This window comes from Sitodiplosis mosellana, unplaced genomic scaffold (genome assembly GCF_009176505.1).
Source record: "Sitodiplosis mosellana isolate CC-2019 unplaced genomic scaffold, AAFC_SMos_1.0 Smas_scaffold_5, whole genome shotgun sequence".
Lineage (NCBI taxonomy): Eukaryota > Metazoa > Arthropoda > Insecta > Diptera > Cecidomyiidae > Sitodiplosis > Sitodiplosis mosellana.
This window is the reverse complement of record NW_022595248.1, coordinates 4,627,728-4,653,962: the sequence shown is the minus strand read 5'-3', so window position 1 is coordinate 4,653,962 and position 26,235 is coordinate 4,627,728. Positions and strand designations below refer to the sequence as shown.

The 26,235-nt window shown below is 36.1% G+C and overlaps 3 protein-coding genes across 4 annotated transcripts; 2 read left to right on the top strand and 1 right to left on the bottom strand.

The window, feature by feature from the left end:
- Positions 1 to 966: 966 nt before the first annotated feature.
- Positions 967 to 2,574, top strand: LOC129566941 (uncharacterized). Its single transcript, XM_055443344.1, has 3 exons — positions 967 to 1,097; positions 1,795 to 1,941; positions 2,111 to 2,574. Exons 2-3 carry the CDS (start codon positions 1,801 to 1,803, stop codon positions 2,252 to 2,254), a joined length of 285 nt encoding a protein of 94 aa, XP_055299319.1. The 5' UTR covers positions 967 to 1,097; positions 1,795 to 1,800; the 3' UTR covers positions 2,255 to 2,574.
- A 1,740-nt stretch (positions 2,575 to 4,314) lies between these two features.
- Positions 4,315 to 18,432, bottom strand: LOC129566939 (sodium/hydrogen exchanger 8). 2 transcript variants are annotated; one of them, XM_055443342.1, is made up of 7 exons: positions 15,263 to 18,432; positions 7,065 to 8,448; positions 6,857 to 6,991; positions 6,329 to 6,547; positions 6,197 to 6,256; positions 6,045 to 6,075; positions 4,315 to 5,952 (listed from the first exon to the last, which is right to left on the bottom strand). In XM_055443342.1, the coding sequence occupies exons 2-7, from the start codon at positions 7,840 to 7,842 to the stop codon at positions 5,139 to 5,141; spliced, it is 2,037 nt and encodes a 678-aa protein (XP_055299317.1). In that variant the 5' UTR covers positions 7,843 to 8,448; positions 15,263 to 18,432; the 3' UTR covers positions 4,315 to 5,138. The 2 variants fall into 2 exon arrangements, with proteins under 2 accessions (XP_055299317.1, XP_055299316.1); XM_055443341.1 differs by lacking the exon at positions 15,263 to 18,432 and adding an exon at positions 8,922 to 9,210.
- Positions 13,005 to 25,627, top strand: LOC129566940 (S-adenosylmethionine synthase). The gene is made up of 10 exons (XM_055443343.1): positions 13,005 to 13,833; positions 14,286 to 14,467; positions 19,018 to 19,095; positions 20,327 to 20,449; positions 20,721 to 20,825; positions 21,822 to 21,934; positions 22,801 to 22,944; positions 23,173 to 23,391; positions 23,474 to 23,790; positions 23,952 to 25,627. The coding sequence occupies exons 2-10, from the start codon at positions 14,344 to 14,346 to the stop codon at positions 24,055 to 24,057; spliced, it is 1,329 nt and encodes a 442-aa protein (XP_055299318.1). The 5' UTR covers positions 13,005 to 13,833; positions 14,286 to 14,343; the 3' UTR covers positions 24,058 to 25,627.
- The last annotated feature ends 608 nt before the right edge of the window (positions 25,628 to 26,235 follow it).

The window sequence follows — 26,235 nt, the reverse complement described above, 5'->3', positions numbered from 1 at the left end:
GTCAAAATGTTCCAAAATAATCTTTGGCTTAGGCAATCAAAAATTTTCCACACGGACGATGTATAAAAAATATCCCCGCTAGCAACTCTTTCACTTCCAAAAATGTGTGAAAATTTCGAATGAATTCTATTCCCTTGCTATTTACAAAAAGGATTTAACGACCAGAAGTATAAACATTTTAAAATCATATTCAAGCAATTGGATTTTGGACAAAAAAGATAAATCATTGAACGTCAAAATCGAATAGATCATGTAATAAAAGTAATGTGTCTATCGCTCCCGAGTCCTGATGTATAAAAATCGATGGCCTCCCATTGAGCCAGCGTTCTATCACTATCTCGTTCGCACTTGCGTCCATGTTTTACGACAAAAATACGGATGATTGACCAACAACACAATCGCTTGCTTCGTCTCTTTCGAATAATTTCCTTTCGTTTGAGCGACATATTTCTTGGAAAAGTTAAATTTGCAAAAATAGGCATTCGCGAATCGCTACATAGAAAATGAGAGCATTTAAAATAAAGAGAACGAATCGACCCGAAAACCTGATCGCTCCATCGAAAAGATTTAATTTCTTCACTTGATTAAATCGATAAACACATTAGTATTAATTATGCGAGAGATCAGCGCCACTTTGAATCAGATTAGGCGAAATTTGTCTGGAAAACAAAGCAAACGGTAGGTAAAATATGACACATGGTAAAAAAAAAAACGAAGAATCGATAATTTTCACAATTTCTCCATTTGAATTTGGGTTTTTAGATCAAGAATGTATTCATTAGACTCATCCCAAGGAATTTCGTTTGTATATCAAATCACTTTCTTTCCTTAACTCCATCAACCATCAGCTTCCAACTTACGAATTCGTTTTATCTGATCGATTGATTAAGTGATTTAGTGGGGTTTTGCGTGCGCGCGAGCTCCGTCGTGCTCACACTCAGTCAACCGTAAAAACTGCACATACGTAATCAGTGTTGGAATTGTGTTGGAGGGGATCCATTGACTATAAAATGAATGGTGATGTCGCCGGCTTCATCATTCTTCCAGTGGACGGATTACAGATCGTATAGTGTTAGAGTGAAAATATCGAACTAAAGGTGGGTTCGAAAGTGTTTATTTTTTACAACATTGATTTAACGTGGTGGATTTTCGATAAACGAGTTTTTTTTTTTTTAAGCTGAAATTAAAAAGTCCAATAGAAAAAAAATATCACAGAACAGATGTATGAAGAAAACAAAAACAAAAACAGAAAAAAATGAATAAATACGCAAACGCATTACGGAATATGTGTGCCATTTGATGATAAACTTTCACCGTCGAATAAATTCGGATTGAAGAAAAGTCGTTGTGACAACTTTCTAACCGTATCGATTTTCGAAGAAAAGAATAAACAACGGATTAAACGCGTTTAGGTTTAGTGCAATGTGCGCACAGAGTGCATTCTCCTCGCGTACGATGCAGCAAAACAAAAATATATAAACAGAGAATAAAAACGAATATGTCAATAAAACATGTCACACACAATGCACGGTGGATTTGATTGCATCAAAAGTGCGGAAAAGAAAACTAACAACAAAAAGACTCTCCGCTGGTTACGAAATACGTGTTAACAATTTGCAATGCATAATGATGCAGTGACCCATTCATTGATTGTTTGTTATCTTGGTTTCTGCTTGTGTTATGATATAACCAGAGGAAAAATACGGAATTAATTGTGTTCCTCCGATGAAGTGCCATTTCGATTTTACGGCATTCATTCATAGGTTTCGTTTTGTCTTTTGTTTTTTTTTACAGGTCAAAATGAAAGCCATCATTTGTTTCGCTGCTATAATTGCCGTTGCTGTCGCATATCCAGCTCAGGAAGGTGCCGCCTACACTAATGAAGCCATTCGTCAAGCACAGAGCTCACACTTGATCCCACAAAATGCACAGATTCAAAAGGTGCGTAACCGTTTGTGCAATAGAAATTGACATTTTGAGCGAAAATTGAGTTTGAAGGGAGAAAAAAGGAGACGAAAGAGAAAAAATGAAAAAAAAAAAAAACAGATTTTTTTTTCATAAACTTAAACAAAACACTAATAATTTCTTCTTTTATTTTTCTCCACAACAGGTCGATGAAGGTATCGAATTGAGCGCTTTGGAAAACATTCCAGGTAATCAACGTGTTGACTTGTTCTCATTGTTGGGATCACAATTTCCATTGGAAGTCGTCCAAAATCTTCAACGACAAATCGACTCAGTCGGTCGCAACTAAGTTTCACGTGAGAGATGCACTTACACAACACTCCATCCAACACAAAACACATGAAACTATTGCGCAAATTATGTGATCCTTCTCTTCTCGCTGATTGAGCAGAAATTCATTGGAAATTTCTTAAAAAAAAAAAAAAATGGGCAATCAACATGCATTCTTCACCATCAGTGCCAACATCTGTCCCCAATTTATTGTTAATTTTTTACATCAATTCCTCTAACACCTTTTCTTAGGCATTTATGTTAAAACTTTTTTTTTGTTATAAAACGCAAAAATATGTAAATATATGAAGAAAAAAACTTTTTTAATTTTGTTACCAACATATGTTCGTTTTAATTGCATAATTTGTTTTGCTCAACAGTGGATTTTTTTTCGTTTTCACGGATTTCTCTTGTTGATTTTTTTTCCTCCACAAGAGAGTCTTTCATTGAATTATTGAAACCTAACAGAAACGAATGATTTCAATGAATCTATTCTCTTTCATCGATGAATTCATTATCTTTCTTCGATCAATGGGCTTTGGCATTTTACGAAGGCAGCAGAATTTGATTGAATAAGAGTCGAGCCGCCCATATAAGGAATTGCTGCTACGGACCAAATGAAACGATTTCCAACAATTCCGTAAAATGTATGCAATTTTTCGAATGGAAGTTCTTCCGTCAGCGCATTAAGTTCACAAACTCCTTACATTGAACGGTTTGTTAAGTACGGGTCTTGGAATCGTTGTGAATGTACAATTTCCATTTCGAATGAAGCATGCCTTGTTTGATTTGATGTTTCAATTTCGCTTGATTACGGGAATTAACGTGATTGTTATTTTAATGATCATTTTTCTCTTCTTCACTTCTTTTGGTTTGATCGGCACACTACTCGATCTTTTTTTATGGTTGTCGCTTCAATTTCATAATAAATTTCATCACTCGCAAAATAGCGAATAAATAATTTACGTGTTTATGCGCATTTATGGAGATTTTTTGACTCACGACACAAACTGCGAAATAGAAATGAATAATCCAGAGATTGTAACTGATCGTAGATGGAAAAATTTGGTACATTTGATCGCGTTTCCATCATTCATAAAGTCTGTGACGAGTTTCGATCTGTGATGCTCAAGAAACACGATAAAAGCAAACACTTGCAAATAAAGTAATGATTAATGTGCCCATGCCGAATGTGCGGCGGTGCTCAAAGAAATGGATTTCGGAAAAGCGATACTTGAAAAAAAAAATGAAACAATCACAGAATTTAATACACGTTGTAATCGCGCTCATGATATAGAAAAATACGTGATTTCTGTGCTCTGAAGCTGCAGTGTACGAGCGCGCGCGGTGCTTTCACTTTTATATTGAAAGGGAAATAAATGATGGGCATTTCACAATTATCATTTTGTTTTCCCATTGGCATTTTAAATTTCAGACAATTTTTTGCTGCTGCTTCGATTATTTGTATATTTTTAAACAGCTGTGCTACGTTGCGATCGCCCTCGAGGTACATTATAAGAAAATCATTTGTGTATCCAGTTAATCGCTGCTTTCAACGGTTAGATGCATAATTTGATTATGATTCTTTTGTTGATTACAATTACGTATTTCGGTGGGCCGATTGGCTTGAGGGTCATTGTTGATTCGTTACACACACACACCGCCCATTCAATAAACCTATTCATTACCATGACTTTCGAATAAAGTTCGTTAAATCGAATGGGAATATATCCATAGCCGTAGGCGAGTTAAGCAATTTCCTTTGATGAAATAAAAAATCATTTGGGTTCGGCAAAAATTCGGCAGTCATTAGTGAAAGACAAAATTCAATAATTGCGTGACATTTAATCGTTTATTTGTTTCTTGGCGCATTACTGGAAGAGGTGAATGCACTATTTCCTTCATCTTTTGAAAATCAACAACCAAATTACTGCCGCATGCAAATGCCATCACATTGCACAGCTGTTAATAACTATAATCAATAACATATCAATTCGAATGTGTGTTACTTTGGCCCGTTTTCACCAGGTTGCGCTGAAATAAGTTGTAAGATTTTCGATTTAGCAATCAAAACACCGATTTCAAGGTCATCTTTATTTACGATTTATTCAAAACGAAATCAAATCATGTATTTTCTTGTACATATAAGCAGAAAAAAAAGAACAGTTTAAAACCAAACAAATGATCACATTAATAATCAAATTCAACAGCCATTCCGTTAAAACTGCTGGTAACTTTACGGCAATTAAACTCACACACAAAACATACAGAATAATACTTTAAGTGTTAAACACCCAACGTGTTGACTTGTTCTCATTGTTGGGATCACAATTTCCATTGCAAATCGTCCAAAATCTTCAACGACAAATCGACCCAAGGAGAAAAAAAATCAGCTTTGAGCCCGTTCAAATACATGTAAAATCACTTCGAAAATTGTTTGAAAATTACAATCTAGCTTATTATTCTCTGGATTTCAATACTTTTTTTACGTGGCGTCTATCTTCAAGGCGACGATCCTCCAGTTGCATTTTTCTACACCCGAAAATTTTATCCATGTCGATCGTCAATCTACCGATTTGCTTACGAATATAATAAATAAGTTGTTCTTTTGAAAATTTACATTAAGCGAAACATCAAAAACCGAAAAAAAAATTCTCAATAAATTTTGTCCTCTCCATACCTCACAGCACATGAAACAGAGACCTTCATTCCGTTTCTTCGTTCATTATTCGTTCTGTTTTGGTTCAGTTTTTACAATTTTTGTGCTAAAAATCCTTTGCAAAGAATTTTAACTTTGTCAAAGAATCTCAATCTATTCTAGTCATTTGAATGAACTGAAGGCGTTTTTTTCGCTTTTTTTTGCACTGAGTTGATCAAAAATTACATATATGTCATAAGTAAATCTATGCGTTGGTCGTTAAACTGGAAATACTGTTACTCTTCGATGTACCAGCCGATGCCATCGGTAGCGTTGAAGCCGTGCCAAGATCTTCTTCGTCGCTATGGTCTGGACTGACTCGAATCGCTTGATACCATTTATTCGTTAAATCGGTCATTTGGCTTTTGCAATCGTGAAGCTCTTGCGTTGTGAATCTCCGCGTAAAGAATGGTTTCAAATACTTTGTATCCCAGAGAGCAAAACCGCCAAGCCGTACTGTAACCCCAACTTCATCGTCTTCGGTGTATTCGGACAGATGTTCCGAGTCAATGGCATGACCCCACTCACGTGTTTTACTCAATGAAATCGAACTCTTCCTTCCTCTTCCGGATCGCTTTCGCAATCGTTTGTTCGACTTTTTGCCCGGTTGCAAATACCGCAATAATGGCATTGTCGATCCACCAAAAACTAACGTCGTAAACAACACGATAATCAATGTAGTTGTAATCATCACACGACGTGCTTCCTCACGTGCAAATTCCAAGTGCAATGACAGCGCATACGAAATTGCACCACGTAGTCCTGAAAACCACATCACAAACTGCATTTTATTCGTAATTTTATGCTCACGGAATTTATTGACCATGTACGCCAGCGGGAATATATTGCACGCGCGACCCAATAAACAGAGAATTATTCCCCATACGACGAGCGCCAATTCGCAACGATGATTAAACGAAAATATCGCTAAACCCAAGTAAGCAAACACACACGTTTCAGCGATAAAACTGAGCGTTCGCATCGTTTGTTGCATCGTTATTTGTGTGACCGTTGATAAGCTGGAAATGGGTGCAATAAAAAAATGCTTGTTAAAAAATGCATTCGAATGATCTTCAAAAGGAGAATTGTTTGAATAATTTCGAATACTTACTTGAAATGTGTATAGTGGGACATCACAATGCCTATAAATGTTCCAGATGAGAAAGTCGCCAATTCAGTAAATTTAGTTGAAAATTGAAGTATTTTGAAATTTAAAAAACCATTAATCATGATCTTATTTAGAGTCAAATTGAAGAGCCTTACCGCAGAATAGAATCGCCATGATGCCAGATAAATGGATGCCTTCAGCTAATACGTATGGAGCTGTTAGAATAAATAAACACGAAATAATTGATCAATTCATTCTAGTGTCTTTTTACATTTGTTTGTACATACCATAAGTGAATACCAACATCAAACCAAACTCGAGCGATGGATGCTTTCGCAAATCGATGTGTTTAAGTAGTAGGGCACTGATCAATGCAAACACCATTCCAATGCCAGCTGAAGCAAAGAACATGGTTAAGAATGTTTTGAATCCTGAAACAAGGGCCTCGCCGGTATCAGAGTCTGGGATTCGTGACACAGTCGTGGTTAGAACGATGGCAATGGCGTCTGAAAATATGAAGAAAGTGGTTATTTTTGGTATTGTTTTAGATAAAGTTGGTGATTTTTCGATATTTAAAAAAAATGGAATAAAATAATAAGAAGATTTACAAAGAAAAATATCTTCTATAATAAAATGTGAAAATTTCAATTTTCATATAAAATAAAATATTTTTTCCTGTTGATATTCTAATAAAAATTGAAATTAAATAAATATGCTCTAAGAAACAACAAAAAGCTGAATAAAAAATGAGAAATAAAAATAAAAGAGTCAACAAGATCAAAATCACCCAACAAATCCCATTTCGCTTCACTTACCATTCAGAATACTTTCGCCAAAAACCAACATGTTTAGCACTGGGTCAACGTCAATGGCATGAAAAATGGCAACGGTGGCAACTGGATCAACAGCAGAAATTAACGAACCAAAAGCAAAACTCTCGACGAAATTCACTGCAAATTAAGAATCGATTTTTTTTTAAAATAAATTTCGTAATATTTCAAAAGAAAGAAAAAGAATAATTACATCGATAAGCCACATCGGCCATTCCCAAAATGTAGATGCCACCGCCGATGACGAAGGCTGAAATGGTTGTGCCAACAATAGCGAATGCTAAAATCGATCCAATATTTTGAAAGAAATTGCCTTTGTGCAAATTGTAGCCGCTCTCAAAAATGATGGGCGGCAGCAGCACCAAGAAGAATGCGGTCGGTGAAAAGACCTGTTCACGTTTCCAGTTCGATAGTTTTTGATCGGACAATAAATTAATGAGTAAACCGATGAGTGCGCCCAAAAATACGACAACAATGGATTCTGGTAGATATTGGAAACCCGTTTCAAGCATAGTATGAATGAGAAGAATGCCCAGTGCAATGACGCACAGCACAAAGAATATGGCCATTGAATTGTTGTGCTCCTGTTCCACTGCTTTGGATTCATCTGTTTTGGTCACCGTTTTATTGACATCCGCTTCTTTGGCATCATCATCTGAGGAACTTTGTGGAGGGACTGACGATGATGGTTTGCCAAGTTTATTGTCATTTGGAAGCGATGCATTTTGGTTCGGCTTTGGTGTGCTCAACGTACTCGTACTCGTACTCGTGCTTGGTTTGACTTCAACCAATGGTGGAGACGCATTCGATATGGGCTTCGGTGTACTTGACGATGGGGATATTTGGCTTTGGGCCGCATCACATCGTACACTATCTATAAGGCAACTCGCAAACACTATCAATCCTATTGATACGACAAGTTGAGACACTGAAATGGCCTTGGACCGTGTCGATTTGTGTGTATTCGCCATGACGTTTGATTTCCAACATATGTTTCAATCAATCGCACTATTTCACGTCTTAAACTCCTTAAATCCAATGACAACTGAAATAAACTATGTCTTTTGATAGCATTTCTATGTGAAAATCAAATAAAATTGCTATACCAGCGACTTTTTTTTGATGGTTTTATTACGTAGCACAGGTAAATTTCGTCATTTTTTTCGTCGCTGCGAATACGTGTGTAAAAAGTTTGTTGAGTGAAAAAAAAAACAATCATCGAATGAAATGTCAAAATAATGACATATTGAACTATGTGTCAGTGGTGTGCTGTTTCAGTGTGTGGTTGCGTTCAATTCCATCAAACAAACGCATTCCTTTGTAAACATCCGACTTTTAGCGCGTTTCGGTTGAAATTGAATGAAAAATGTAGCTTGTTTAGAATTTTAAATGTGTGTTCAATTTTGAATCCGTCTTTCTTGTTCGAAATTCTTTTCTTCTCGTCTTTAAAATTAGACAGCTCGAATTGCATGAAAGAGTCACATTTCCGATGCAAATTACGTGAATTCATTAAGCTGTGTTGATGTTGTTGTTTTTCCCCGATTCCTATCAATTGACGTTTGAATTGCCCTGCATAACTGTAAAATGAATAACATTCGATTATGATTGCATACAGAATGGATTTTTTTGCGTTCGCCTTTCAATTCAATGAATTTTGCTGCGTAAGCACGAATCACGTTTTAAAATCGTTTTTTGCAAAATAAATGTGAATCTTTAACACATTCTGATAAACTTGAACGCCATTCGATTACGATTCAATTTGTTGTAGTTTTTTTGTCCTACTACAACGAAATTATAATCGTTTAATGAAAAAAATAATAATCATTGAATAGAAAAAATCGAATGATGGACAAAAAATTGCGTTTCAATTTGAAGTTTATTGCTCCACGTGAATGTTTTTTCTTAAAAAAGTTTGCTGTTGATCGAAAAATGTCGGTTTCAAGGCGTAATCAATTTTCTGGAAAGAATAACTTTTTGAAAAGAAAGAAAAAGAAAACGGAAAAATTCATTGACGAAATTTTGGCCAGACAACGAACATGCCATGACGTACGATGATATGGTATGTTATGGTATGTCAACGGCTACAAATAGCGCGATGATAATTGGCGAACTGTTGCCTTCTCACAACCCAAGCTTATTTTGAATTTCAAATTGCTCTATCTTCCTATCATCGTATTTCGTCGAGAGCTCTCATCTCAATGTGACGCTGATTATTTTTCAAAAAATTCGCCATCGAAACTCCGCATCCTCGTCTAATACCATTGATTTTACACGTAAAATAACTAGAAGAAACGACTAAAGTAGCTCTCGCAGCGGCACAGTTGAAACTAACGAAACAAACAATATTGAGCATGTCATTTTCATGTTCAGTGTTGGTTATGTTGTTTGCCGTATAGCCGGAGCGAGATGTCGACAGCTTAGTGGCATTGAATGACATTCAACAACCATGAAACTCCGTGATGAAAAAATATTGCGTTGGAAAAAAATAACGGAATTTTGATATTCATTTTTTGCTGTAATCAATTTTGAAAAATAAGAATGACAATGCAAATCGGCTATGATTTATTAGCACAATTTTAATTGGGTAGCCTGATACGCGTCATTTCGTGTGAAATAGACGTCTGCTTGGATTCTGTTGTTTTTTTTTCGAAATTTTTGTTGATTAAAAAAATCATGGACAAAATCCCAACGTTATTTTTCGAAAAAAATATGGATGATTTTTGAGTTTCGACTAATGGCTATATAGGAATAAATTTGGAAAAAAAACATGTTCGATGATAACAAATGAGGCAAGAGCTAGAAGAAAATTCGAAGAGTAACATGACTTTCAATTTCTTCAAATCAATGAATTTATCAAATTGCGCAAGTAATTTGAATAATATAAATAGAATGATTATACGCATCATTTCGACACTTCAATAGATGAGATTTCTGTTTGGGGGAGCACAAAAAAACATCGATAACAAGTGCTAATTTTAGCATAGCAGTGCGGCTGCGAAAATTGATGTTGCGCTTTCGATTTCCTTCATGTTAAAGGTCTTGTGAAATTTTTCCATGAATGTATATTTAGCTTGTGCCACCATGAGTTAGACGATATGAGTTCGAGAGTTAATCATGTGATCTATTGTATATCTGCTTATGTCAACCATGAAAACAACAACAATTTTTTTTCTTCGGTTTTCTACCAAAAACAGACCGAAAACAGCCGGGCGAAAAAGAAAGTGTGCAGATTATTTACACGCTTCCACTGTAATTAACATGCACATCAGCACGAATTGTGAAACATAAGCTGCAACCATATGCATGCGATCATCTTTCGCATACGGTGAGAATGAGAATGAAAACTTAACACCATGAAACTACATTATGTCTGGCCTGTTTTATGTTTTGCCAGTAATTTTCCTCTAACTCACATTACTCAATACAACCAACACAACGACAATGCACTATTTTCTCTCCCATTCATGCTGTTACTACTGTTTTTTTTTCATTCGTGCATATTCAAAGGGAGCTTCGATTTGCCTTTGCCCTAGTCACGAGTCATCAGTCCTGTTTTTGTTTGTAAGCGCTGTAAAATCGAGATAGAGTCATTTTAATCGCATTTTGGCAATTGATTTGCATAACATACGCAACGACTCAATATTAATTCCCATCAATAAATGGGCGATGATGATGAGCAATCTCTCGTTGGATTCCCATTTTTTGTATTCATTAAAAATTGTGCGTATTTTTTTCTTCGTTCCGATTGTTAATTATCACTGACTTTTTGATTACCACCACTCTCAACTACTGTGAGATTCTTCTATTACAATGAATGCGGCTACTAATCGATGATACTTTTTTGTTGCTTCGAATATAAAAAAGGGAATTAAATAATAAATATTATTATTTATGTGCTCGTTTTGTTTGAGATGCCCGTCAATTTCTTGATATGAACGCGTGAGAATAAAAGACTAACGCTAGCAGGTTTTTCGCAAAAGCGGGATAACAATCAGTTGCACGCAAAAGAGACATTTCAAAAGGTTACACGCAAACGGAACATTTTATTTTGTCGCATTTTGAATTTTAAAGCCGTGATTACAACAACAATATACTTCTCTCTTGCGTGCAACCTTTTAAAATGTCTCTTTTGCGTGCAACTGATTTTTTATCCCGCTTTTGCGAAAAACCTGGTAGCGTCAGTCTTTTATTCTCACGCGTTCATATGAACAAGCGGTCGACAAGCAAAAAAGCGCAACCAGTGATCGCCGATCACTGATCGGTAATTATTCATTGAAAAATATACTGGCGGTGTCAAGACGTAATCAATTTTTAGAAAAGAATAACTTTTTGGAAAGACCGAAAAAAGCGGACAAATTCATTGGCAGATTTTTGGCAGACGATAAACATGCCATGACGTACCATGTCGTGGTATGTCATGGTATGGTTTTTTTTGGTATTGTCCCTTTGATAACTGTCTCCCCTAATCGATTAATTCTCAGCCTCGAAGAGATTCTTCTAATACAATGAATGCGGTAACTAATCTATGTTACATTTTTTTGTTGCTTCGAACATTAAAAAAGAGAATTAAATAATAAATATTATTTCATGTGTTCGTTTTGTTTTCATTGCTAGTCACTTTCTTGATTTGATATGAACACGCTGTCGACGAGCAAAAAAGCGCATACAGTGAGAGCGATTGTAAACGCAAAAGCAGCACAACACAAAAACACTCGGAACCAAAGGAGATAATGAGCATTGGCATTGGTGCGAATGAGATGCACAGTCACGAGCCGCGATGGGGACGAAACATGTGTAAAATCAAGTGCAATCACCACCATCAGGTGATCTATAGCGAGCGAATGAGAGAGAGAAAGAAAAAGGAGCAAGTCAATATATGTATATCAATTAAATGAAGCTTATAAGCGGTCAGTCGAATTGATTCCTCGTCATTATTCAAGTGAAATCTGAAGCAGTAAGAGCTTTTTTTGCCCGGTGCAGTCTGTGAATATATTTATGTTTTTCTACTTCGTTCGGTACAAAGAGTTCAAGTGAAATCGAACTTTGTGTAGTGTTCAATCAGTTAAAAAAAAAAATTTCCCATAGGTATTTGGTTCGTACACCCTGATTTTATACCGATTTTTTTCCATTCAATTTTTTCCTCTTCATTTGGTGTGAAGTGACTGACAGAAAAGCCGAGGAAAAATAATTATATTGTGGTGTTATATTCAAGTGCAAGTTTTTTGTTGCTATTGCGTCGGCAAACGCGATTCTTTTCTTGATAAGAATGCAAACGGAGTAGCCACGTGCGAACTGTGTAGCTTTTAGTTTACTGTCTCATTTGCTGTAATACGCGCTTCGACCATATTTTCCAAGCGCTGAGGCGCTGTTCTCTCTCACTTCGTTCAATTACAATCGATTTCACAAGCGCTTCTACGACAGAATCTTATCGCGCACACGGATCAAGTTCATTAATTGATTTGTAGTTTCTTTATAACTAGGCAGAAATAAAACTTGCGAAACGTCTCCAAACCAAATTACATACTTACAGCTTATTTTCGTGACGCCACGATCTATTCAGCACAGCGTACCCACTGCTGTGTACGACTACTGCCTGTTGTATCTATGCTGATCGTGCCTTATGTGACATGTAATTGAGAATATTAAACTATTTTTTGTCGTTCAATGAATTTGTCGGAAACAACAACTTTCTATCGCTTCATCGATAACCTCTTTCCGATTGACAAATCCCAAGTTTTGTTGAACGTTTCTTTGCCTATTTTACCGTTTTGTTTATTTTCCCTTCTATTTTTAATAAATTTTATCAAAACAGATCAGATGTTTTGCCTTGTCACTCATTCAGAATTCCAAATTGACTTTGACCTATTCCATACACATTTCGAATGGAATGGAGTCAAACTCATGACTCGACAGACATATTTTTCTGATAGAAACGTTTTTTGATGGCCGAAGAACGAAGAAAGATTCGCATGAACAAAAATGTTTACGAGAGATGTGATTGGAATAATGCCTTGAATAAAATTTGTCATAAGTCGATTGTGTTCGACTGATAAACCAGACCTTTTTTGCTATGTCAACAAACGAAAATGTGTAGCAAAAATAACGTCCATTCTTTATTGATAAAAAAGTTGAACTTGAACGGAAATGAAATGGAAAATATTTAAAAAAAATGAATTTTAAACAAAAAAAATAAACATTTGCTGATCTTGATTCAAAGTGCAATCTAAAGAGACAGAAAAAGAACCCTTTGTGTTGAAAAAATGAGGAAATATTTTGAAATGAAGTGAAACAGCGCGAGAGACGAAGAAAGGAAGGTTCAAACAGAACTGAATCGGTTTTTGAACGTCATTAAACGCACACAATGAACCGCTGGATTGTGCTGACACTTCGAAATGTGCTAATATATTCATTGTATAGAGCACATGGTTTTTTCGATTCAGTGCCACACAATGGAAAACACACAACGATACAAACACTCGCACACGCTCATGCTCACGTAGACATACGAGTCCGACGACGTTCGTCTTACGTACGTGTACAATGAGTGTGATACTGACATATTCTCGGTCTTTCTCTCTCGGTAAATGGTGGCGAAGCGCATGCACTCACACACCAAAAGGCGATTGCGATTGGTTGTCGTGCAAGCGGTACAAATTCGACAACGAAGTTTATATAAAATCGTACACGCCATTTATGTTTGTCTCTTTACTTAAGTTGATGTGATACAGACGACTCCGACGAGGGCTTACACTCAATTCCGTACATCTCACTGTGTGTATGAGTATTTTTTTTTTCCTGTCTCGCGACAAATCCGAAGAAAAAAACTAAATCAAACGGCAAAAATTAATCGAAACCAACGTGTTTTTTTTTCTTCGTTCGATTAAATTTCCCACTTGATTCAGACAGTGAGAAAACAGCGCAACAGAGAAACCATCCAGACTAAATAAAGTGCAATTAAAAATGTACGTAATTATAAAACGTAAAAAGAATCTAAAATATTGAGTAGATTTATTTCATTTTTTGTGTACGAAATAAAAAAAAAACCGGACAACATATGTAGTGAGAGTTTGTGAATATAAGCCGCGCGCATCTACTTTTGTGTGCATCGACAGGAAAAATAATAATACGGGCAATTTTTTCTAGCGTACTTTAATGTGTTCATGAATCATTTCGAAAAATTTCAAAACCTTGCGAGAAAAAAAACGAATGAAAAAAAAATAGAATAGTCACCATACGTACGTACGAAGTGTGTGTCAGACATAGAGATTGAAAACATTTTGAACGAATTAAAAAAACGAGCGAAGGAATGAATTGAATGCTTAAGAGAATTTTCTCTATAAAAAAAAAACAACAAGCAAAGAAGAACCAAGGGTGTCGTTATTAATTTTTATTGTTTTTCAAATTAATTTATTAGTTTTTTATTTGGATTCGGACACCAAGCCAGCGTAAACATAACGAAAAAAAACGTAACAATGCCGCAATCAACTCATACGAATGGTTACACGAATGGTCATAACGCCAACAATGGATTATACGAAATGGAGGACCAGCAAATCTTTCTATTTACGTCGGAATCAGTTGGCGAAGGTCATCCCGGTGAGTAAATTCAAATGAATTCCTTAATTCCTTAATACTTACAAACCCTTAGCGAGAGAGAGAAAAATGTGCTGAGCCCAAGAAAAAAACTACGATAAACATTACGTGTGTACTGAATTCGAATTCGTGTAAGTGCTTTTTTTTCATCATGCAAACGAGAAAGAACAAAAACAAAAACACACACTAATATTGTGATGGCCTTAAAACGCCTGTACAAAAATAACATTTAAAGTACTGAGAATCCACACGTTTTTTTTCTTTGTTGATTAAAGTGTTTTCAACGAGGGGCTTTTCTTTTCTCTCTCATCATCATCAACAACATCGTCGTCTTGTCTAAATTTAGAACTAATTTTATTGCGTAAAATTTCTAATGCGTACTTTTTACGTCGAAAATGTGATGTGCTTTGACATGCAGCTGAAATAATGGTGCTTATGTTGAAATGAATATGTAAGAATAATCTTGACCTGTCAAATTGAGTAGAAATAAATGTGAAACATAGAGTTTTTTTTTATATGGAGTTGTTGTTGTAAAGTCCATATAAAAAAAAACTCTATGTTTCACATTTATTTTCACTCAATTTTGCAGGTCAAGATTATTCTTACTGATTCAAATGTTTAGTTGGTGTCATTTACCAATGGCTTCTATTCCACATATCTCTTTTGCAAGTGTCAAAACTTCAAGTACTCGCCAATCATGATGACTTAATGCTATGCTTATGAATTTGAGATTAGTGGAAAAAAGATTCCACGGAAAAGTGTCAACAACCGATATGTATATTAGTTCAACTGTCTAACCTTAATAAAAATATCTCAATCATCAGCTCTCATGGTTTTCATTCCAAATGATTGACGACTCGAAACACTCCTCGATTATACATTCCAATGAGTATATCTGCCTGTCCAAAAACACAACCGATTTTCGCTATCTGCTAAAGCGTATTAACAACATTGGCAAGCCGTGAAGATAAATCGTCACCTCTTGATATTGGTGGTCAAAACATTCGCAGGCTAGTGCTCAACAAATTCTAGATTCGCAATATGGCGTCCGATACGCGTGTCTGGAGCCATATGCTCAAAAAAACGCTTTTTTTCGACTCGAACTCCATCCGGCGCGCGCTATTTCAAAGCGCGCGATACGTGCAACAATACGAGAAAAAAAACACAAATCGAACCCATACAGAGAGACTGAGAACGAGCTGAGAAAGCAAGCAAGCAAGAGTGAGCCGAGAACCCAAATCAGTCGTCAGATGAATTTAACGATCTCATCGACGTGTGTGATACGTATATTGTCCGCTGGAAATGAAATCGAAATCAACAATGAGCTCGGTTGTGTGTTCGTTTTGTTTGTATTCTCTTTGTGTATATCAGGTTCTACTTTGTTGTGTATTCGTTTGCCTTTTGTTGCACGCATCTCATTTCATCGAATGAAGATCGGCCGCGCGTATTCTGTAGTTCGATTCGTTATCATGTTTGCTTGCAAACAATAGCATTGAAGTTGTTGAGTGTTGATAAGAGCGCCAATATGAAAATACCCTCACTGCCAAATGGACTGATGTGTCACACATTCACCAGAATCTGGTTGTTCGCGCGCATTCCAACTTCCGCCGCAATAACTTATTTTTTTTACATTTTATCTAGGAATTTTTACGCCGAACGTTGATAAATCGATGACGACATGTGTAGTAAGTGGAAAACGTACGGCAGAGAAGAAAAAAAAACACGTGGACTTGGCGTAGTTACAAAGTCGCAAAGCGTGTAAATGTGTGTTCACTGAACGGAACAGAGAGAGAGAGAGAGAAAATAAAGAGAAAATTAGTCACTCTTGGCCACCGTTTGATGTTTGTGTATCGATGTTCCTTGATTTTTCGAGTCGCAAATTCTTTTCTGCACTTGCGAATGCAGCGCGGGTGTTGTTGCACGCACTCACTGCACTTTTGTCTACACCTCTATGTAGAAGATAGAGACGGAAAGAACGAGGTTTATGCGCATGTTTGGCAAATGGAACAGATGGTTCGAATTGCTTTACATACAATGGCACAAATCCGATTATGGTGTGTGATTCTTTGCTTTTTCTTCTTTTTTGGGGCGACACACATGACCATTTTGCATTAGCAGGTAGTTGAGAGAGAGAGAGAGAGTACTCATTTCATGACACTCTCAGTCATGACATCGACATACATACAGAGTTAGACGATTGCAATGAATTTCCATGTCGGTCGGTCGGTGTGTCTTCAGAATAACTTAGACCTCAGAACGGTGTGTGCCGTGCTCCGACAGATTCAGATGCAACATTGTTGCCATAGTCCATTCATTCGCTTCACTTCGTTCGTTGGCTCCCTCATTCGTTCGTACGAACGATATCTTTTTATTTGCAAACACATGCTTTGACAGTGGCCGCTAACCGGTACACAATAATACACTATCTGTAGACCATTCTATAGGCCATACACAAATACACACTTACACTGTCTGACTTGGATACAAAGCGTGTACCGCACCATGCCGCGCATTGGAATGTTTACCGAATGTATTTACATAATAGAAAAATAGCTGTTGGTGTGGATATTTACGTCTGGAATTCAGCACAACGTGTAAAATGCAATTATTTGTATAATATCAAACTCATTGCGACACTTACGCAATTCAGTCGGCATAGCGATACAAATTGGAGATAGAGAGAGAGAGAGAGAGAGAGAGAGAGAGAGCAAAAAAATGCTGATCAATTATTGAGACCCGATAAAAGAATCGTTCAACTGTTGTTCGTCAAGCGATCGAAGCAGCATGAGAAAAAAATGAACAGAATGTTAATTGTAATTCTCCGTTGGCGACAACGACGATGATGACGACGATTCGTACACACGAAAAAGCGATCGAACGCGCATATAAACAAGAGCCGTACAGCCTGCATTGAGTTTTCACATTTGGCAAACGCACATGTGTTTTGAATAACAACAAGCAGCTCCACGGCTCCACCATCATTACTTTCATTTATTTGCCTTAGAATATTCTTATTATGCTCTAAGCCGTTTGATAGTTTTTTTTTACCTTCCAATGAAATCATCAATTAAACCGATAAACCGGTTTTTTGACGCGCACTGACAGCGCGCATAGAAGTAATGACCGCGACAATGGCTTGGTATTCACGATACCTTCTACAATTTATTCAAAGAATCGCTTTATTCCAAGAACCATTCGGCTCGGTAACAATAAAATTGGCAACCGTTGCTCATGCTCACGAAGAACGAACGAGATCGGCCACACTCCACATATCTCTCTCTCTCGTTTTTCTGGATCGAGGGTATAAGCGTGTATTATCTGGATTTTGAACCTATCAATCAAAATTCGATTGATTTTTCTTTTTTCTTTGTTCGTCTTTATGTCAAGTTGTTTACTACTTATTATCATCTAAGAATTCTACATTGGCATGCAAGACTCTCAATCGCGATAGCGCAATTTTCTGTAAATACACACACACCAAGTGATTATTACTTCCAATCAGACGCTTCGGAATATCGGACGCCAAGATTTTTAACCTTTTAATAACCATAGCTATTAAATAACTCTATAAGAATTGATTGGCGATTCCAGGAGTTGTAAACTTCAAGAGCTGATCTAAATCAGCTTTTTAATCAGCACAAATCGTTCGCATGATTTCGGGTTCAAACTCCACAAATCAGCGACATTGTCATATAATATAAATATTTGTAGATTTTTTTTTATTGCCAACAACGAAAAAAATATTGATCGGGTAGAATGAAATCGTTGAACTTGCAAATATCGCGTTTAAAGACTCGTTTGGTCATATGGTTGACAAAAGAAGCACAAAGTAATCACATCGACGACATTCTGTATACTTTGAATTCTTCGTGTTTCGCCACATGATCAGTTTTCATCGAACGAAAAGCAACGCACGCAAACATCGCTCGAAATATTATTACCATAAACGAGAGAAAAAGAAGAAGAAGAAAAACACAAGCAAGGTATGCACGTGCGTATCGTCTGCGACATAAAAATGTGAGCAAAGCACGAACTCATTTTGCAAAAATTACGATTTCGCAACAACAAAAAAACGAACGCGACTCGTAATTAGATATCTAGTTCATTATTTCTATGGCGTCAGACGGACCATCTTAAGAAACGTATTGAATTCAATCCAAATTCCACTAAAATTTCAACATTCCGAGAATGAGATTTGAGTTTTGTTCCCTCTTGCCTTCTATGGCCTTCGGAATGAATGAACTTCAGATTTTTTTTTCTGCTCTTGCACATTTGTTTACATCGAGAGAGGTATTCGGAGTCTAGACTGTTTGGCTTCTTTTTTTTCTTTGAATCTGAATAATGTCGACTTTGCATTTTTCTCTCCATTTGTTCAAATCTTAACTCGAACAATACCATTGAAGCCGAGCTAATCTCAAAAACCGACAGATTTTTAATCTTTTAGACTGTCTTTTAAAGACATTTTCTTCTTTTAGTTCGTTAATACTTTTTGCCTTCGTTTTTCTTTTCTAATGAAAACATTTTTTTTTCTTCTCCATTTTATTGACCTGCAGATAAAATGTGCGATCAGATCAGTGATGCAGTATTGGATGCCCATTTGAAGCAAGACCCGAACGCCAAAGTTGCATGCGGTAAGTAGACTTTGTGGTGTTTTATATGCAAAAAAAAATCTTTTTTTCTACTTTGTTTTCGCTCTTATTCTTTTTTTCACTGAAAAAGGTTTTTTTTCTCCTAGACTTTTTTTGTTATTAAGTTTCTTCTTTTTGATGCATATAAATCGTATTCTTTTCTTTACATCATCACAAATCGCATTGTGATTGAAATGTTGGTCGTTCGTCAAAACAATTCGACGTAAGTTCGCATTTGCGAGTGATAAAATTAGCATGAGAGTCGAACGCGCGATGACAATTGTTATGTTAACACGTTTCTCAATTATTCAAATGCAATGCGACGATGTAACGCACACAAAATGAATGCATACAGACAATCGAAATGGATTCAATGAAAGAGCGCGAGAATTTCCTTGCCCGAAGTCATCCAAAAAACGAATAGAAAAGAAAGAAACACGCAAAAAATCGATTAAAATGCCGGTTGAATAAAAAGAAGCGCCGTTGATTGTTTTTTTTTTCGTCGGTTTGGTTTTTCGTTCATTTTGCGATGCTCGCACGCGAGCGTGTATATGTAGAGCAAGGCAACGACTGCTAGATGTTCTAGTCGTCGAAAAATTGTGGTGCCTATTTTGATATTGTATACCGGGAAATGGCCGATGTGAAACATAAAAAAAAACTTTCTATATGTTCAAAGCTGATATCGCAGCTGACGCGGCTCAGCTTCAAACTAGATTTCATGCATGGTGTACGTAATGTGTGTATCGTTCGTTTTCAACGTCGTTTGGCCCGTATTTTGCTGTGCTTGCAGTGTAATCCAATACGGCTGCTTACTATTGTCGTAATCTAAAAATATCCATTTCATATGATTGTCGTCGAGCGGCAGCACGGTGTGTGTATGTGCGTGTAACTACTTTGCTATCCTTTTGACGATCGTTTTCTCTCTCTCTCTCTCTCTCTCTCTCTCTCTCTCTCTCTCTCTCTATCTCGTTTCGAGGAGTATAATTTATGTGCCATAAAACCTACTCGACACCACAGATGTGGAATACTTTTTTTTATTTTTAAAATCCATTTTACTCAGGCCAGATTAATTTATCACGTAATTTTCCAACAGTTTCTTTCTACTTTGCGTCTCTTTGTTATGACTGAACCCTTCTTTTTTTTTAGTGTGTCATTTACCAAATTGAAAATGAATGAAATTTATTTTCAGAACAAGATTTATGTGTTTCATTTTTTGTCTATTTTCTCCTCGCAGAAACTGTTGCCAAGACGGGAATGATCCTGTTGTGCGGTGAGATTACGAGCAAAGCCGTTGTAGACTATCAAAAAGTTGTACGTGACACAGTAAACCATATAGGATACGACGATTCATCGAAAGGTAAGTTTGAGTCCAGGTTGCATTACCCATCTGTTGACTTGTCTGTCGTTATTATGGAAATTCCAAAATGCACAACAAAATCGAAGGGAACAAGGAAGTTACGCGCGTACGTCGTACTTCATTGTCGGTTGAACCATCCGGTTGAAGAAACTTTCTATATTGTGATCGTCCCAACCAAAAACGCTCGAATGAAATGAGACCTATATTCACAATTTCTTCTTTTCGACCATCATCAACAACCACCACCACCACCACCAACTTTTAACTATAGGTTTCGATTGGCGTAGCCTAAATCTCTTGGTAGCTATTGAACAGCAATCCCCTGAAATAGCGGCCGGTGTTCATGTTAATCGTGTGGAAGAAGACATCGGCGCTGGTGATCAGGTACACACACACACACACACACAATCAACAACAACAAACACGAAATAAACCCATACAAAGAAAATCATGCAGGGAATCGCGTTTCAGATATACACACTCAAACCACTAAATCTTACTAAAAAAATACAACAACAAAGAGTTCAAAATGCTTTTTCCATATTAAAAAAAAAACGATTCTGGGGAATATTTTCGATAATTTCGTCTCATTTCGCATCACATTTGGGAATTTGTATTTTCTTGCCGAACCAACCACAACAAAAAAACAACACCAATTTAAATATTTTTGTGATTGTCCTGATTCATTGTGTCGTTCGCATCGTTTTTTGACGTTATTTCCAACAATTTTGACCTCAGAAATTCCCCACCTCACCCGTTGAACATTTCAGAACAAAGAAAAAATAAATCTGATTCTATTTTTATTGCCATCGTTGTTATTGTTGCCTGTTTTATGCATGCTATTAACAAACTGGAAACCGTATTTTTCAGTCAATAAAATTGGTAAACATGAAATACTTACTATTTAATTGTACTTTTTTGATGAGAGTTGAGAGCAGCAACACTTCGACTACAATCAATTATTTTTTGAGGCTGTACTTTCATTGCAAATCAAATGTGCCGCATCGAGCTGCCGATCATCCATAGCATTGTTTATGTTTGAAATCAAATTGCCGATATCGAAAATGTTTAGTCTTGGCTTGGCTTGCCTTGGTATCGATATAAATATACTGATATAAATGTACTGTACATTGACCGACCGCATGGTATTATGTCACCACAAGAAGGAGAAAAAAAATGCGTTAAGCGCCAACTTACACACATTCAATATCAAGTTCAACAAACGATATGTTTCGACGACACGTCGAACGAAACGTTCGATCAGCAGCGATAAAAAGACAAGAAAGAAAAAACAATCGAAAAAAAAAACAATTGCGTGATGGAAAAAAAATAAACAAGACAATTATTTTGATTCCGTTCTTTTGTTTCAAAGGATTCGACCATAAAACCTGTAATGTTTTGCTCGCATTGGATCAACAATCGCCTGAAATTGCGGCCGGTGTTCATGTGAATCGTGACGAAGATGATATCGGTGCAGGTGATCAGGTCAGGACTCTCTCTCTCTCTCTCTTCTCTCTCTCTCTCTCACACACACACAGACACAGTTCATCCGAATATTTCCGTAGCGTTGCTATACTTTTTATGTGTTTTAATCTTGTACATTTTGGATTCAGCGCAAACTGGCATTTTGAGTTCGTTTTTTATTTTATTTTATTTGTACAGGCATCACTACACCTGTTTACGCACAATTCTTTTTTATCTTGCACACGCTCGCTCTTCATTTTTGTTCTATTTTATTTTGCCAAGCTGCCACTTCTCAGTTGAGTGTTGAATAAAATCAGTAAATCTACTGGTATTCTTTGGCATGCTATCACCAAATATCCAATTTATTTTTATATTTGATCCGGCATCATTTTAAATTCATCGGGTATCATTTCAAGCGCGCTTTTTTGAAGAAGAAAAAAAAGATCATCGTATTCAAGTTTTGTATAAATATAGTCGCTCCTCATTCGAATCAAATAGCACCAATTCATGTTGAACCACCACCACCAAACACATTGACTATACATTCACACAAACGTTTTATATTTGTCATACTAAACATATTCAAGTCTTGCTAATCAATTAGTCAATTAGAATCTCACCCAATTCACACTCACTTCATTTTGCGCAATATCCAACGTGTTAACACAAAGCCTAACACATGAATCCACGCATTTTTTTTAATTGCATGCTCTTTTTCTTATATTGTGGTGTAAACTAATTCCTTTTGCATGATATTTTTGTACATTAACCGAGTTTATTCCCGTTTATTTTTATTTTATTTTATTTTCGGTAACGTTGCGTTCGTAAAATTTATTTCGTAAAATTTTTTTCTGTGTTGTTCCGTCAATTTTACCAAATTAATATAGGGATTGATGTTTGGGTACGCAACTGATGAAACGGAAGAGTGTATGCCGTTGACGGTTGTTTTAGCGCACAGGCTGAACGCAAAAATTGCCGAACTTCGACGATCTGGAGAATTCTGGTGGGCTCGCCCAGACTCGAAAACACAGGTAAAAATCGAAACTAATTGGACAAAAATATTTATTTTTACTCAAAATTTGTCCATGATGTTGAAATCAACTTAAAAGATTATTTGCTACTCTTGATTGAACAATGATGCAAACGTTTTTCTGATGCAATTCATTTCGAATAAATGAAAAATGAAAATGTGCATTTCTAGAAATAGATTGACAAATCGATAATTTTTTGCTTGTTCTCTCTCTCTCCTGAATTGATAGGTCACGTGCGAGTACTTATTTGATAAAGGCGCATGTATACCAAAACGTGTTCATACTGTAGTCGTGTCACTTCAACATTCGGACAAAGTCACATTGGAACATTTACGTAGCGAACTAGCGGAGAAAGTGATCAGAACCGTGATTCCCGAACAGTATTTTGACCAAAACACAATTGTTCACATTAATCCATGCGGTGCGTTCATCATCGGCGGACCAATGGTGAGTTGAAAGTTTTTTTTTTCATCGAAATTCTAATTTTCCTTCAAATGAAATTAATGCGTTTTTCTCTGTCGTTTCGCAGGGTGATGCCGGTTTAACAGGCAGAAAAATCATTGTTGACACATACGGCGGTTGGGGTGCGCATGGTGGTGGAGCATTTTCGGGTAAAGATTTCACAAAGGTCGATCGATCAGCAGCATATGCAGCTCGTTGGGTGGCCAAATCTCTAGTTAAAGCCAAAATCTGTCGCCGTTGCTTGGTACAAGTGTCGTACGCCATTGGCGTTGCCGAGCCCATTTCAATCACTGTTTTCGATTACGGCACATCGAAACGATCTCAGAGCGACTTACTAGAAATTATCAAACGTAACTTTGATCTTCGACCTGGCCGCATCGTTAAGTGAGTATCATTCGAATCATTTCAATGGATTTTTGCAATAAATTTTTATCGTATCCATCGTTGAATATCATCATTTGAATTTAAACGTTGAATTCAACATTCAATTCTGTTTTGAAATGCTTCCAAAATGCTAATAAATGCTCTTTTACCCCCAAATACAGAGAGTTGAATCTGCGCAAACCAATTTACCAACAGACCAGCTGCTACGGACACTTTGGACGTGACTGCTTCCCATGGGAACAAGCAAAGGAATTGGATGTAGATTGACTAGATGGAGTTGATGAGGCTCGTAATGGAAACTCTATTGCAGCAAAAAAGGCTAAATATTCATAAGAACCACAGTAAATCAGATCACACACACACAACACACAACAAACACCTTCTATGGAAACTTAAAATAGCAACAGCAAGAAGAAAAAAACACAACTTAAGAAAACACATTGAGAAAAAGAGACACAAGAAAATTGCAAAAACACATTCAAGTAATTTAAGAGCGGAATAGATGAGTCTAGCGTTATAATAGCCTCCTTTGAAAATAGCTCGACATAGACATTTAGGTGGAAAGATAAATACACAAAAAACACACACGCTAATGTGACAGAAATGAAATAATTAATTTACTAATTATTTGTAAACGCAAAATTTTTGCTCAGTGCTCGCGTCATGAAAAATTGTATACATAAAAAAAAACGTTTGTGCTTACTTTTGTATCACGGCGATTTTAGCCATTACAGGATTTAGAAGAAAAAAACAAAAAACGAGTAGAAGAAGAAGAAGAAATGAGCAAAATAACTTTTTTTAATTCAAAAATTATAAGTTTAGTGAGACAATTTGATTTCGATTCTTCGAATTTTCTTATTTATGCACTAAATTGTCTTATTGTAGAAAAACAAATATTGCTGTATTTTTGTTCGATTGTTTTTTATTACATTGATTTTCGTATTGTAATTGATTTTTGGTTGAATTGTGCGTTACCATTTATTTTAAAATCATCCACGAAGAGAACCGCAAATGAAATACATACACACACACATTTCCAACCTAATGGAATGTATTATATTTGAAGTGCAAGATCGAGCATGTTTTCATTTAGTTTTCTCGTATTTAACACAAAACAACTGAGTATGTAGCCGAAATGTCCGATTTACACACACACACACACACACACACAACATACATTTTTGTAGTTTTTAGCTACTTTGTATAGCTTCCAATCGATTTAGATTTGCATCCGATTAAATAAGCATATTGCAGCCGAACGTGTTGCATTGTCTTGCATCTCAAATGTGTTTCGTCTTCTTCAATCAAACAATTTAGAGCAGCGATTAATTACAATTGAAGAACACTTAATAGGAGTATATGCATATGATTGTAGTGTTTTGAGCAGGCAATAGATAGATTTTGTTTCTTTTTCTTTTTTTTGTACTTGTGTAAGCACACTTTCCCTCTTTCAAATTCGGGAAAAGGAGTTAGACACCAAATTGCATTTCGCAAATCAATTGGACTTTAATTGAGCAACAATTTGCCCGACGATTTTTTTTTTACAAACATCGTGATCATTTTTAATAGAAAAAAAAACAATTTTTTATACACATTCACTTGGTGTCCAGCTCCCAGCATTTTTCTGCCACTACTTAAAAGAAAACACCTAATTGTAATTCCTTTTTTTTAATTTATCGCCCGATTTTTGGTTGGCCCTTAAATTTATTCAGAGATATTTTAAGAGTTGTAATTTGTTCCTGATTAAATTGACACATAAAAAAAGAAAGAATTTTATTCGACTTCGTCAGTTCCATTCGAAATTGAAATCCAAATAAACAATTTTATTTTGAGAAAACATCTTTATTTGATTCTTTTTTTTTTCATTGATAACGAACAATTTGTTCTAAACGATCGGCCTTCACACTTTGACAAAGCGTTTACAATTTTTGTGACACACTTTATTTTTGCGGAAGAGAAAATATCAGCAAATTTAGCACATTCACAGCATTGAAGAGAAATTTACTTGATAAATCAAATCCAAAATATCACCACATCTTTGCAATCTTCTGAAGCGTGTTTCTGGACATGGGGATATGTTACGAGCGTTGCGCGAAAAGAACTTCTTTTTTATATTTCCAAAATGATAGAAAATGTGTAACGTCCAATTCCTTCTGATACCAAAAATTGTTGATGAGTTTGAAAAATACAATGATTAATTTTTGTGATGCCATGAGAATTTCCACAATTTTTGCAAGACTATCGATATAATATTGGTTTCATCGGACTCGGCCTGGCTTTCTAACATATCTTTTTGTCACAAAACACTGTTTCACTTATCGTAATAAACAGTTTACATTATAGTCCATATATTCAGGCTAGAATTTGACAGAAAATAAAACAACAATATGTAAAAGCACACATAGTGCCAGTTTTGGTAATTTTATTCAGTATTTTATCTGGAAG

Bases quoted from the DNA above. Each gene is read 5' to 3' on its own strand.
- LOC129566941 (XM_055443344.1), top strand. From the start codon at position 1,801: ATGAAAGCCATCATTTGTTTCGCTGCTATAATTGCCGTTGCTGTCGCA. The intron at 1,942-2,110 runs GTGCGTAACCGT...TCTCCACAACAG, and splicing joins AAAATGCACAGATTCAAAAG to GTCGATGAAGGTATCGAATT.
- LOC129566939 (XM_055443342.1), bottom strand. From the start codon at position 7,842: ATGGCGAATACACACAAATCGACACGGTCCAAGGCCATTTCAGTGTCT. The intron at 6,257-6,328 runs GTATGTACAAAC...TTATTCTAACAG, and splicing joins GATGTTGGTATTCACTTATG to CTCCATACGTATTAGCTGAA. The intron at 5,953-6,044 runs GTAAGTATTCGA...ACCCATTTCCAG, and splicing joins TCCCACTATACACATTTCAA to CTTATCAACGGTCACACAAA.
- LOC129566940 (XM_055443343.1), top strand. From the start codon at position 14,344: ATGCCGCAATCAACTCATACGAATGGTTACACGAATGGTCATAACGCC. The intron at 19,096-20,326 runs GTAAGTAGACTT...TTCTCCTCGCAG, and splicing joins GAACGCCAAAGTTGCATGCG to AAACTGTTGCCAAGACGGGA. The intron at 23,392-23,473 runs GTGAGTTGAAAG...GTCGTTTCGCAG, and splicing joins TCATCATCGGCGGACCAATG to GGTGATGCCGGTTTAACAGG.